This window comes from Pongo abelii, chromosome 3 (genome assembly GCF_028885655.2).
Source record: "Pongo abelii isolate AG06213 chromosome 3, NHGRI_mPonAbe1-v2.0_pri, whole genome shotgun sequence".
In the NCBI taxonomy this organism is placed as follows: Eukaryota; Metazoa; Chordata; class Mammalia; order Primates; family Hominidae; genus Pongo; species Pongo abelii.
In genome coordinates, this window is record NC_071988.2 from 97,965,791 (window position 1) to 97,979,151 (window position 13,361).

General features: G+C 41.4%; 1 protein-coding gene across 5 annotated transcripts in view; it reads left to right on the forward strand.

The window, feature by feature from the left end:
• SHROOM3 (shroom family member 3) overlaps positions 1–9,822 on the forward strand; it is a 349,831-nt gene extending 340,009 nt beyond the window's left edge. For all 5 annotated transcript variants that reach the window (XM_054554094.2, XM_054554095.2, XM_054554096.2 and 2 more), the window contains 2 exons: positions 256–528; positions 8,403–9,822. In XM_054554094.2, coding sequence (XP_054410069.1) covers positions 256–528; positions 8,403–8,771 — 642 coding nt within the window. In that variant the 3' untranslated portion in view covers positions 8,772–9,822. The remainder of the gene's footprint in view (positions 1–255; positions 529–8,402) is intronic.
• The last annotated feature ends 3,539 nt before the right edge of the window (positions 9,823–13,361 follow it).

Consider the following 13,361-nt stretch of genomic DNA (forward strand, 5'->3'; position numbering starts at 1 on the left):
TAGCATGACACAATGGAAAACATTACAAGGTTGTGTGTAATCAAGTGTTGGCATGTGAGGTTTAGAGAAAGGCAATGGTAGACCCTTAGGGAAAGAAGGCTATTATAGCATAATATTGGGGGACACTCCATATAGAGAAGGGGGAGGGTATTCAGCTGAGCCTTGAAGATGACAGAAGGTGGCTGGGGGAGGTGACTTCTGCTTCCATTGGCACCTCCTGTTGGCTGATCTTTGTGGTCTCATCTGTCATTTCAGGCTGAGCTTATTGGAAGCCTCACCCACAAGCTGGAGATCCTCCAGGAGGCGAAGGGGAGCCTGCTCATGGACATCAAGCTCAACAACGCCCTGGGAGAAGAGGTGGAGGCTCTGATCAGCGAGCTCTGCAAGCCCAATGAGTTTGACAAGTATAGGATGTTCATAGGGGATTTGGACAAGGTGGTCAACCTGCTGCTCTCCCTCTCGGGGCGTCTAGCCCGTGTTGAGAATGTCCTTAGCGGCCTTGGTGAAGATGCCAGTAATGAAGAAAGGGTAGGTGGCCTAGTGATGCAGTTCAACAAGTTCTCCCTCAGAGCCCACATACATAGAGAGGCACCATTAGACGCCATCCTTTCTCTCAGGAAGATTTGTGGCAATCTCTCTGGGGCAGGGAGAGAATACATGTATAGGTAACCAAGAAACAGAGAAGGCATTTTCTGTGTCAAGATGTAATGCTGGCCAGGCGTGGTGGCTCATACCTGTAATTCCAGCATTTTGGGAGCCCAAGGCAGGCGGATCACCTAAAGTCAGGAGTTCAAGACCAGCCTGGCCAACATGGTGAAACCCCGTCTCTACTAAAAATACAAAAATTAGCTGGGCACCATGATGCGTGCTTGTAATCCCGGCTACTCGGGAGGCTGAGGCAGGAGAATCGCTTGAACCCGGGAGGCAGAGGTTGCAGTGAGCTGAGATCATGCCGCTGCACTCCAGCCTGGGTGACCACATCAAAAAAAAAAAAAAAAGATGTACTGCTGTACTGCTGACACTTAAGGCTCACGGAATTCTTGGGAAAGTAAGAACCACAGGCACCAGAGTTTCTTTCCTCCCAACTGTCTTCCTTCCTTTCTTTCCCAAAAAGATAAAAACATGATGAATACATTAAAACAGGGAGGGGGCAGGAACATAGGCTTAAGGCTCCAGGGCATCTCACAGGAGGGGCCACAGGCACTCAGTGAGGATGCACCAGGGTGTCTCCACTGCACCCCCTCCTCGAAGGGAGGGTACAGGGGGACAGGTAACAGTGCTGACCCCACTGGAGACAATTCACCAAGAGCTTCCACCTGTCAAGCACTGTTAGCTTATGTGCAGTCTCATGGAATCCTCACAACAGCCCAGTAAGGGAGCTAGGAGAGGAGGAGTCCTGCTGCAGACTCCAAGTTGTATCACTACATTGAACAGAATTCCAGAGCTATAGAGCATTCTTCATCTACTCATCTGTACGGCAAATAGTTACTGGGGGTCTAGTGTGTGTCACTTAGTGGTCTAGGCACGTGGGATACATTTGTGAGCAGAGCAGACAGATCCTACCGTCCTGATACTGAACAACAAAGAGTAGACACAATTATTTTATATATATGTGCACACAGTATGTGTGTGTGTGTGTGTGTATATATATACATGCTAGAAGATGGAAACTACTCCAGCCATGAAGAGGGGCTCCTTTTCTTGCCTATGCTACCATCTTTCTTTTTTTTTTTTTTGAGACAGAGTCTCACTCTGTCACCCAGGCTTGAGTGCAGTGGTGCAATCTAAGCTCACTACAATCTCTGGAACCCGTATTCATGCCATTCTCATACCTCAGCCTCCCGAGTAGCTGAGATTACAAGTGCACACCACCATGCCCAGCTAATTTTTGTATTTTTAGTAGAGACAGGGTTTTGCCATATTGGCCAAGCTGGTCTCGAACTCCTGACCTCAGGTGATCCACATACCTTGGCCTCGCAAAGTGCTGGGATTACAGGCATGAGCCACCATGCCCAGCCTACCATACCATCTTTCTTTTTCATTGCTCTCATGAATTCTCCAATAATTTCTCCTAATATATTGCATTAAAAGGAAAGATATCCTTTTTCAAATAGATTTTAAAAGGATTAGAAAAAGTCTGGATCCTAAACATTTAGGAAAGTGACTCAGCATTTAGGAACTCTGCAGCACCACTCTCAGCATCTTCCTCGTGTAAATGTGCTGAGTCAGCTTCCTTATCTAGAAATAGTCTGATACTACCTAAATCAGAAGTGTGTCCTGTCCTCCTTTCTTCCACTCGACAAACAGCTAACAGTAGCCTGTCAGATATGAGGTGCTGTGTCTGCTGGGGACAAATGCTGACTAAAACACAGCCCCTGCTCTCCAGGAACTCACAACTTATGGAGGAAAGCAGTATGCAGGAGCAATTGTGTGCTGGTGCTGAGCATAATGAGAAACTCAGCCACCAAACACTTCTCAGGTGGGGGAGCGTAAGGCAGGAAGGACTTCACACAGGGCACATGAATACAGTTTAGAAGAACCTCTTAATTCTAAGACAACTGAGAGGGGAAGGGCCTCACCATTTAGAAGAAATACCATAGACAAAGTCAAGAAAGAGATGCCATGTTTAAGAGTTGATTTGCATGTGGTTTGGTATGTCTAGAACATACAGTGATTGCTTGGTTTTGTTTTTAAAAATAGTGAGCTAAGGCTGGGCGTCGTGGCTCACGCCTGTAATCCCAGCACTTTGGGAGGCCGAGGCGGGCAGATCATGAGGTCAAGAGTTCGAGACCAGCCTGGCCAACATGGCAAAACCTCCTGTCTACTAAAAATACAAAAATTAACCGGGTGTGTGGCAGGTGCCTGTAATCCCAGCTACTCAGGAGGCTGAGGCAGGAGAATTGCTTGAACCCGGGAAGCGGAGGTTGCAGTGAGCCGAGATCACACCATTGCACTCCAGTCTGGGTGACAGAGCAAGACTGTCTCGGGGGTGGGGGGCGGGGGAGGAAAGAGCTATGGGAATATTAGAAACTGACAGAAAGTACATGGCCCCATCAAAAGAGATAAAGAAGAAAGTTCAAAGAAGGTGTGGGAAGGATTAAGGGGGAAACCAGGAAGGGGTAATGAGGGCTCTCCCCTTGTCCCTCACCCAGAGCTATAGCATCAGCAGCAAAGCCATTATGGGCCTCTTTCTGAAGGGGCAAGGAGAAGGGAGCCCTGATCAGAACCATAGCTGCAGCTGCCCTACAGCACTGAGGCCCTGGTAAAAGAATGCAACCGCCACCAACTCGAAGCCTGGCACAGAGGCAGCCAGGGATACATGCCACAATTTCTTTTCGCACTCTCCAGTCTCTTTTCCATCACTCCCCTTGGTCAAACCCAGACAGCAAGGGAGCCCAGTGGATGCAACCTCTAGAGTTCAGCTTCCTTCAGCACAGGGCAGAGAAGAGCGGGCCTGGAGAGGCAGACACGATATCCACCACAGAAAATCATCACAAAGACCTTACCGCAGTCATACACTAGACTTTAGACTTCAGCCTATAGGTAGGGAAGAGTCATGAACTAACTTCGTGACTTACTCAGCCTGGGGAGGGGCAAGATTGATGTTAAAATAACAGTTGGGAGGCTCGTTTTAATAGTCTAGACAAGGAGGGTTTATGCTGTTGATGTAGGCAATTGTCCTGGGGGTAGAGAAGAGGGAATAAATTAGAGAATGTATTAGCAAGGGGCATGTTAGATGAGGGGAAGGGTAGAGCAGAAAATAATTCCAAGTTTCCTATTGGGCCACCTGGACGAATGCTCTAGATATCTGAGACAAGAAAGACTGGAGCAGTTTCTTGTTAGGGCAAGATAAATTGTTCTAGAACTGAATTAAATTCAACACTTACATGCATGCCTGCACTCTTAAATACAAGTAAGTTTGCTCACCCAAAAAATACTACAGCAGTATTGTGTTTTTTTTATCATGATTGGTCTTTGTTAAGAAACTAAAACTATAAGTAGAAATGAAAAAAGGAAGAAAAATAGTTACCCAATGGGGGAGTAGTGAAGACCAGGACTGGGGAGGAGTATCTATAAGGCTTTAACTGAATCTCTAAAAAAAAAAATTTTAATCTAAAGCCAATATGAAAAAAGTGTTCATATTAAGATTTGGCACCATTAATGATAGGTACACAGAGTGATTCTCTATACATTACTGATGTCTAAAATATTTTATGTATTTTTTAAGGTAGGTGATGAAAAAATTCTCAATTTTTTAACTTGTATCTCAATGATACTTTGAAAGGCATCTTCATTCAAATTCAGTCCCTCGGGGGGTTTTTTTTTTTTTTTTTTTTTTAAGGTATGTTTTTCTGCTTAGGGAAAGGAAACTTATGCCAATAAGCCTGTAATTCTTCACTTTTCCCCCAGGCATTATTATGTAAGATGTGACAGGCTAGTTTAGGGGGATTTAGGGCAAAGACACATGAGCCTTTGATAACCCTACATAAGCTATTTGTATTGAGGTATTCTTAAGTGATCTTATTTCTTGATTTTCATTTTAATTTTCCACAATCACTTTTTTTTAATTTCAATAGGTTTTTGGGGAACAGGTGGTGTTTTGTTACACTGATAAATTCTTAGTGGTGATTTCTGTGATTTTGGTGCCTCCATCACCCGAGCAGTGTACACCGTACCCAATGTGTAATCTTTTATTCCTCACCCACCTCCCACCCTTCCCGCTGAGTCCCCAAAGTCCTTTGTATCCTTCTTATGCCTTTGCATCCTCAATAGCTTAGCACCCACTTAAAACTGAGAACATACAACGTTTGGTTTTCCATTTCTGAGTCACTTCACTTAGAATAATGGTCTCCAACTCCATCCAGGTTGCTGCAAATGCCATTATTTTGTTCTTTTTTATGGCTGAGTAGTAGTCCATGGGGTGTGTGTGTGTGTGTATAAACCACAATGTGATACCACCTTACTCCTGCAAGAATGGCAATAAAAAAAAATACATGTTGGCATGGATGTGGTGAAAAGGGAACACTTTTACACTGCTGGTGGGAATGTAAACTAGTACAATCACTATGGAAAACAGTATGGAGATTCCTTAAAGAACTAAAAATACATCTATAATTTGGTCCAGCAATCCCACTACTGGGTATCTATCCAGAGGAAAGGAGTAATTATATGGAAAAGACACTTGCACACCCATATTTATAGCAGTACAGTTTGCAACTGCAAAAAAGGGAACCAGCCCAAATGCCCATCAGTTAACAAGTGAATAAAGAAAATGTGTGTGTGTATATATACATAACATATATATGTGTATATACACATGTATACACATACTATATATACACACCATATATATGTGTATATAGATATATACACATACTATATATATGTATACACACACACACACATACATATATACACACATACCACATTTTCTTTATCCACTTGTTAATTGATGGGCTTTTGGGCTGGTTCCCTTTTTTGCAGTTGCAAATTGTGCTGCTATAAACATGGGTGTGCAAGTGTCTTTTCCATATAATTACTTCTTTCCTCTGGATAGACACCCAGTAGTGGGATTGTAGGACCAAATGATAGATGTACTTTTCGTTCTTTAAGGAATCTCCATACTGTTTTCCATAGTGGTTGTGCTAGTTTACATTCCCACCAGCAGTGTAAAAGTGTTCACTTTTCACCATATCCATGCCAACATATATTAATTTTTGATTATGGCCATTCTTGCAGGAGTAAGGTGGTATCACATTGTGGTTTTGATTTGCATTTCCCTGATAGAGATGTTGAGCAGTTTTTCACATGTTTGTTGACCATTTGTCCATCTTCTTTTGAGAATTGTCTATTAATGTCCTTTGCCCACTTTTTGATGGGATTTTTTCTTGCTGATTTATTTGTAGATTCTGGATATTAGTTCTTTGTTGGATACATAGTTTGCAAAGATTTTCTCCCACTCTGTGGGTTGTGTGTTTACTCTGCTGTTTTTATTTTGCTATGCAAAAGCTCTTTAGTTTAATTAAGTCCCATCTATTTGTCTTTGTTTTTGTTGCATTCCCTTTTGGATTCTTAGTCATGAACTCTTTGACGAAGCCAATGTCTAGAAGATTGTCTTCTTTCTGTCTAGCTATTTTAGGCTAAGAGAAAAATGAAAGACTAATTACAAAAACCATGGAGTTTAATTTCTGTTGTGCAAAAGAAGCAGTAGACACTTAATATAAATGAATTCAAACTAGAAGCCACTAAGATTCCTTCCTTCAGTTAAATATATCTTCCAGAATTTTTATGGTTTTAGGTCTTAGATTTAAGTCCTTGATCCATCTTGAGTAGATTTTTGTATAAGGTGAGAGATGAGGATCTACTTTCATTCTTCTACGTGTGGCTTACCAATTATTCCAGCACCATTTGTTGAATAGGGTGTCCTTTCTTCATTTTGTTTTTGTTTGCTTTCTTGAAGATCAGTTGGCTGTAAGTTTTTGGCTTTATTTCTGGGTTCTCTATTCTGTTCCATTGGCCTATATGCCTGTTTTTACACTAATACCATGCTGTTTTGGTGACTATGGCCTTGTAATATAGTTTGAAGTTGGGTAACGTGATGCCTCCAGATTTGTTCTTTTTGCTTAGTCTTGCTTTGGCTATACGGGCTCTTTTTTGGTTCCATATGAATTTTAGGATTGTTTTTTCTAGTTCTGTGAAGAATGATGGTGGTATTTTGATGGGAATTGCATTGAATTTGTAGATTGCTTTTGACAGTATGGTCATTTTCACAATATTGACTCTACCCATCCATGAGCACAGGATGTTTCCATTTGTGTGTGTCATCATGATTTCTTTCAGCAGTGTTTTATAGTTTTCCTTGCAGAGGTCTTTAACCTCCTTGATTAGGTATATTCCTAAGTATTTTATTTTTTTGCAGCTATTGTGAAAGTGGTTGAGTTCTTGATTTTATTCTCAGCTTGGTCGCTGTTGGTGTATAGCAGTGCTACTTATTTGTGTACGTTGATTTTGTATCCTGAGACTTTACTGAATTCATTTATTAGATCTAGGAGCTTTTTGGATGGTCTTCAGGGTTTTCTAGGTATAGGATCATATCATTGGCAAACAGCAACAGTTTGGCTTCCTCTTTACCAATTTGGATGCCCTTTCTCTTGTCTGACTGCTCTGGCTAGAACTTTTAGTACAATGTTGAATAGCAGTGGTGAAAGTGAACATCCTTGTCTTGTTCTAGTTCTCAGGGGGAATGCTTTCAACTTTTCCCTGTTCAGTATAATGTTGGCTGTGGGTTTGTCTCCTCAATTACTTTGCCTAAAATGTCTGAATGGTTAAATACAATTTTTTTTTATTTAAAAATGATATTATGTGTCAGCATGTTGGAGAGAAAACCACATTAAAGATAACATATGCTACAATATCATAGAAAAGCGTAAGAAACTCTTAGAATATGACATTGCCATCATTGTTGAACAGAATTTCTCTCATTTTGGATCAGAGGCCTGCAAAAGAGAACTGAAAAAATGGAAACTGACTTCTTTAGAGATGGGAAATATGATGATCTCATTGTTATTATGGATTAGGGAGAGGTTCTCAAACTTTAGCCCCAATAGAATCATCTGGAAGGCTCGTTAAAACAGGTTGCTGGGCCTCACCTCCAGAGTTTTTTATTCAGGAGGTAGAAGAGGGCCTGAACCCTTGCATTTCTAACAATTTCCCAGGTGATGCCACTGCTGCTGGTCCAGCAACCACACCTTGAGAACCACTGTATTCGTGTATATACTCAAGGTACCTTGATGATTTTTTTTTTTTTTTTTTTTTTTTTTTTTGAGACAAGAGTCTCACTCTGTCATCCAGGCTGGAGTGCAGTGGCACATCTCGACTCCTCGACTCACTGCAACCTCCGCCTCCTGGGTTCAAGCAATTCTCATGCCTCAGCCTCTCGAGTAGCTGGTATTACAGGCATGTACCACCATGCCTGGCTGATTTTTGTATTTTTAGTAGAGATGGGGTTTCACCATGTTGGCCAGGCTGGGTTTGAACTCCTGGCCTCAAGTGATCCATCCATCCCGGCCTCCCAAAGTGCTGGAATTATAGGTGTGAGCCACCAAGCCCAGCTGATGATTGGTTTTTAAAGTCAAGAATCTGAAAGCAATTTTATCCCCAGCCAATTTAATGTAACACCTCTCAAACTGAAGCTATCCTATGAGTTACAAGTTAGAGAATGCTGTAATATGTAATATAAGGATAATAAGCTGATTTTCAAAAAGTTAGCCTCCTTACTTAGGAGTGACAATAGGAATAAAGCTTAGATATTTCCCAGTCCTGTCAGAGGTGTCCTTGCAGGGAGTCTGGCTCTTTTCTCCCTTTCCCTGGCCTTCATTGCTCTGTCCGATTTTCCCTGGCAGAGCTCTCTCTACGAGAAAAGGAAGATCCTGGCTGGTCAGCATGAGGATGCCCGGGAGCTGAAGGAGAACCTGGATCGCAGGGAACGGGTAGTGCTGGGCATCTTGGCCAATTACCTTTCAGAAGAGCAGCTCCAGGACTACCAACACTTCGTGAAAATGAAGTCCACGCTCCTCATTGAGCAGCGGAAGCTGGATGACAAGATCAAGCTGGGCCAGGAGCAGGTCAAGTGTCTGCTGGAGAGCCTGCCCTCAGATTTCATTCCCAAGGCTGGGGCTCTGGCTCTGCCCCCAAACCTCACGAGTGAGCCCACTCCTGCTGGGGGCTGTACTTTCAGTGGTATATTCCCAACATTAACCTCTCCACTTTAACCTCTTCTAAAATACCCAACCAAAAGATCACTGTTTCTCTCAACACTATTTAATCTGAAAAATGTTTCAGTACAAACCACTGTTTGAACTATCTGGGTTATTGGTGTTTGTTCTTGATGAAAGGAAAAAAATTCTCTCCAGGAGGAAGCCTTTTTCCTTCTTGCCCTTCCTGATTGATCTTCTGAGAGCTCGAATGCTGCTGGACACGTACCCCTTTCCATTATTACTTTGTAGTAGAAAGAAAGTTAATGAAACTGAGAACTGATTGGAGGGTGTTTGATCATTTAGTTTTTAACAGGCTGAGGCAACATGGATCAGTGTGTGTGTCCCCCCTCAGGAATGTATCTACAGTGGCCTTCCTTGCTGGTGGGCAGTGTATCCTGATGGCAGGGTACAAGTACCATTAATGAAGGGTCTGCAACATAAAGCCTTAAAAAGACACACACTAAGAAAACTGTAAAACCTTGAACATTGTTATTTATATTTTTTAAAATGGAAAAGATCATTATGTTTGTTGTGCTAACCACTTATTTGATTCTGTTTTGTGGTGGACATAGACGACTACATTTGAGCTTTGTATTTTGTGAAAACCTTAATGAAATGAATTCCAAAGATAGTCACGTTGAGCGTGAAGACTTTTTTTCTTACATTCCTGTCTTATTTTTACAAACACGAGCAGGCATTCTGTGCTTCCACTGGACTGAGTATGGGGGAGTCCTGCTCCCCTGCTCTTCTCCTGTCTCACACCTTCCCCAGGAAGAAGGCCTCATGCACTGCGGTTATTGCATCATTTCCTAGTGCTTCATGTCATTATCACTGGTGGGGAAACAAAGCTAAATTTTATTAACAAAGACAACTCTCAGACCTATATAATAGGAGGAGGATGTCCAGAATCCAACAAAATTCAAACGGAGCCCATGCTGTTCTCCTGAACAAGATTTGGGCTAAATACGGCCTGTTTATTGAGGCTGTTTTAATGATGCTTTAAAAAAAATGTTTTCTAAAATGTCAAACCTGTTGACCACACTTTGATTAAAAACTCCCTCCTTAACCTCTGCAGACTGATTTTGCTTTATTGTGTTTCAATAATAACATTTCAGAGGTTACTCTGTAGCCCCAGTTGTAAGCTTATGAAAACAAACTGGAAGGCAGAGGAGGTTATGGGCTGGCAGCCAGGCTATGTTTACAGCTGCTGGAGATGGCAGTAGCCTTATACTTTGAGCAGGTAGTACATCCCAGGCTGTGCTGTAGGTAGATTTGTTTTTTCATGTTTGATCTGTGGCTGGTGGCCACCTTTGCTGATTTGGGCTTACAAGTTTCATAGTAGCCAGTCTTAGAAAATTGGGGGAGTAAAATTTTGAAGTAAAAAAAAAAATGACAAGGGAACCAAATGCTCCTTTCTCCCCTTAATACATTTTAATCACTTAATGAAGTTTTATCTCCTATGTAGGAATATCAAAATTGTAGTTTGGGTCTTCAGTAGAGATGTCTTTTGATTAACTTATAAACAACTAGCCACCCAGAAGTTTCCTTTGCATCGTCAACCTAAGCCATGGCTTTGTTCTTTGGAGCTTATATACTGCATGACTCCATTGATACAAATAAGACAGCACCTTGGTTTCCCAGGGATGTTTTCATTCAGAGGTCCTGTCTCCCAGGGAAGCAGTAGAACCAGTGATAGCATTCAACAGCCACACTGCATGGTCATCAGTCTTAGGCCAACATGGGAGCCTGAAATTAACTCCATCAGTAACTACCTGTGTGTCTTGCTGATACTGAATGAGCCCTCACAAGCCAAGCCAGGTGGAAGCCAGCCAGCAAATGTCTACAGCTATTCTTAGTGAAATTCCTCAGAGGAATCCAGGGGGCTCCCAGTTCCCAACACTCTTCGAGATGACCATTTTTCGGGATTTGACTGGGGAACATTTTACATATTCAGTCTTTCTCAAAAACTTTTATTTTCTTGAGAAAGGGTCTTACTATGTTGCCCAGGCTGGAGTGCAGTGGTGCGATCACAGCTCATTGCAGTCTCAACCTCTGAGGCTCAAGCCATCCTCCCATCTCAGCCTCCCGTGTAGCTGGGACCACATGTGTGCACCACTATGCTTGGCTAATTTTTTTATTTTTTGTAGAGATGGGGGTCTCGCTATGTTGCCCAGGCTGGTTTCAAACTCCTGGGCTCAAGGGATCCTCCCACTTTGGCCCCAGAAGTGCTGGGATTACAGGCATGAGCCACTTCACCCAGCTACTTTTCTAATTTATAGACATAAAAGTAATTGACTCCCACAGCACAGAAACAGGCAATGCTGCTTGGCATGCCACAAACATCTGAAAGCTTGTGACACTCCTAGGATTGTGTCCATTTTTTCATTACATGGAAACTTTGTTCTGTTATGTGAAATGGGTAAGGCACCAAGTGAGACTTTGAAATCTTAATTTTTAGGTGGATGTGATAATTATTGTAACAGGACTTGACCTCCGTACTTTAAAGAAATCACTAACCAAATTTTCAAAGTTTCCTTTTAAATGCATTTAGCTAGAAATCTATGTATTTATCCCTTTCCTATTTTGCATTCTTCTCCCACTATTTTTAAAAACTCATTTACAGTAGAAACCATCCTTCTTTCTCCCAACAGTATCCTTTGCCAAGACCATGAGAACAGTCAGGAGCATGTTGTTGGTCAGGGTTTCAGAACACGTGTGATGTCGCTGAGAATGTTTGCTCACAGTCAATAATTGTCTCTGTGGATGTGATAATTTTGGAGATACACTTCTGGTCAGAAGTCAGGTGAGATAATCTTGCAATACTCCAAATGCAGATACTCCAGCCACCCGCAAGGTTCCAGGAAAGGGCAATGTCCTGCGAGAAAATCAGGCGGCCTCCACTTCCTGGGCCACTTGAGAAGTTCCTGGGCATGTCACTACATGTTGGTTGACTCAGCCATTTCTCATGCTGTTTTGTTTCTTGCGGTGGCCACTTAACCCCAAAGAATGAAGGGAGGATCCACAGTGAAAGTGCCTGAGTTTCTCTACGAGAGGAGACGCTGTCGAAACCAAACATCTTTTCCTTTGCTCTAGGGGAACATTTTAGGGTTTGTTTTGCACAGCTGGTTTCCAGACTAGAAGATAAACAAGTTTGGGTCCACCCCTAAGAATCAGGGGCTGTCTTTTAAGGTGAGGAGTGTGGGCTTAACTGAGGTCCTTTGAGGGAGCTATAAAGGAGAAACAGCCTGGGACATCCCAGTTTTCCTATTCCTCCACTATTAATATCTCATCTAAAATAATTCATGAGTTTAAATGGTAAAATTATGCTTTAAGCTCTTTAAACTTGTATGTTATTCAGGCATCTCTTATTAAGATATGGGTCTCGGATACGCAAGGAAATGTTAGCATTTTATTCTTATGTGTTTCCAAATTTACTTCTCTTCAGTTTAATTGTCCATGGTAGTGCTGGCTTCATTGTTAGGTTGGAGTTATTATTTTCCTTTTAGAACATGAGTTTTATTCACCTTACTATTAGAAAAAGGAAGAACCAGAAATAACTTCATTTCCTACAAGGTATAAAAAGTGGTCAAGTGAATGTGAAGGGGCTCTTCTACACAGGAATATATTATTGGGAACAAAGTATTTCCTGCTGCCTTAACTCTTTGGGATGCATAGGATAAAATGATAAAGACCATTTTAATGTCAGAAAGGGTTGTCTTATTAATTTTTAAATAAAACTTCACATTTCTTAATGGGGGGCTCATTCAGAAACTAAATCATGGTTTCTCAAAGTGTAGTCAGGATACGATCTGCATCAGAATCCTTGGAATGCTTGTTAAAAATACCAATTGCTACGACATAACCAAGTCTGCTGGAATCTGCATTTCAGCAAGTTTCCCATGTTATTCTGATGTATTTTAACATTTGAGAGTCACTACCAATCATCTGTACAGTTCCTACTGTTATGATCACAATAAGACTAACATGAATTTAATAATCTGAATAATTTTTAAAATTTAAATAAAAAACAGAAATTGAAGTTAAATTTAAAAATAAAAATAACCTCAGAAGCTGAAAGTCCTGTCATATTTATTCTATTAGCTATATACGTTTATACTGTCTCCACTACTTTTATATAATCCCCAAGGTTTTGATACAGATTTTGTTCCCTGTTCACTCTTTTTTAGATCTGTTTTAAACAAGTTATGCACTTATTCAGATTTAATTTCACTAATTATTTTTCCTCAAAAGGAATCAGTTTTATCACACGTTGCCAGTAATTTTAAGTTCTGCCCTGACTGAAATTAATCAACTGGCCTTTTCAGTGGGAACTTTACTGATTCGGTGGGAATCAGATTCCTGTTGCTTCATCACAAATGTTATCCTACATATGAGTTAGAACCTCTCCTGGTGTGGATTTGACAATTTAGCTAATGAAACAAGACTGTGTTCATTTCCTTTGAGAAATGAAAGCAGCTGTCACCCAATTTTGAAACTCTAAAATCAAAATTAGGCAAGAAGAAAGTTGTGAATGAAAAAACTGGCTCATTGATTCCTACTTCATTCTATAAATTATTCTCTAGGTGGAAAGGCAGCTGTATTTCT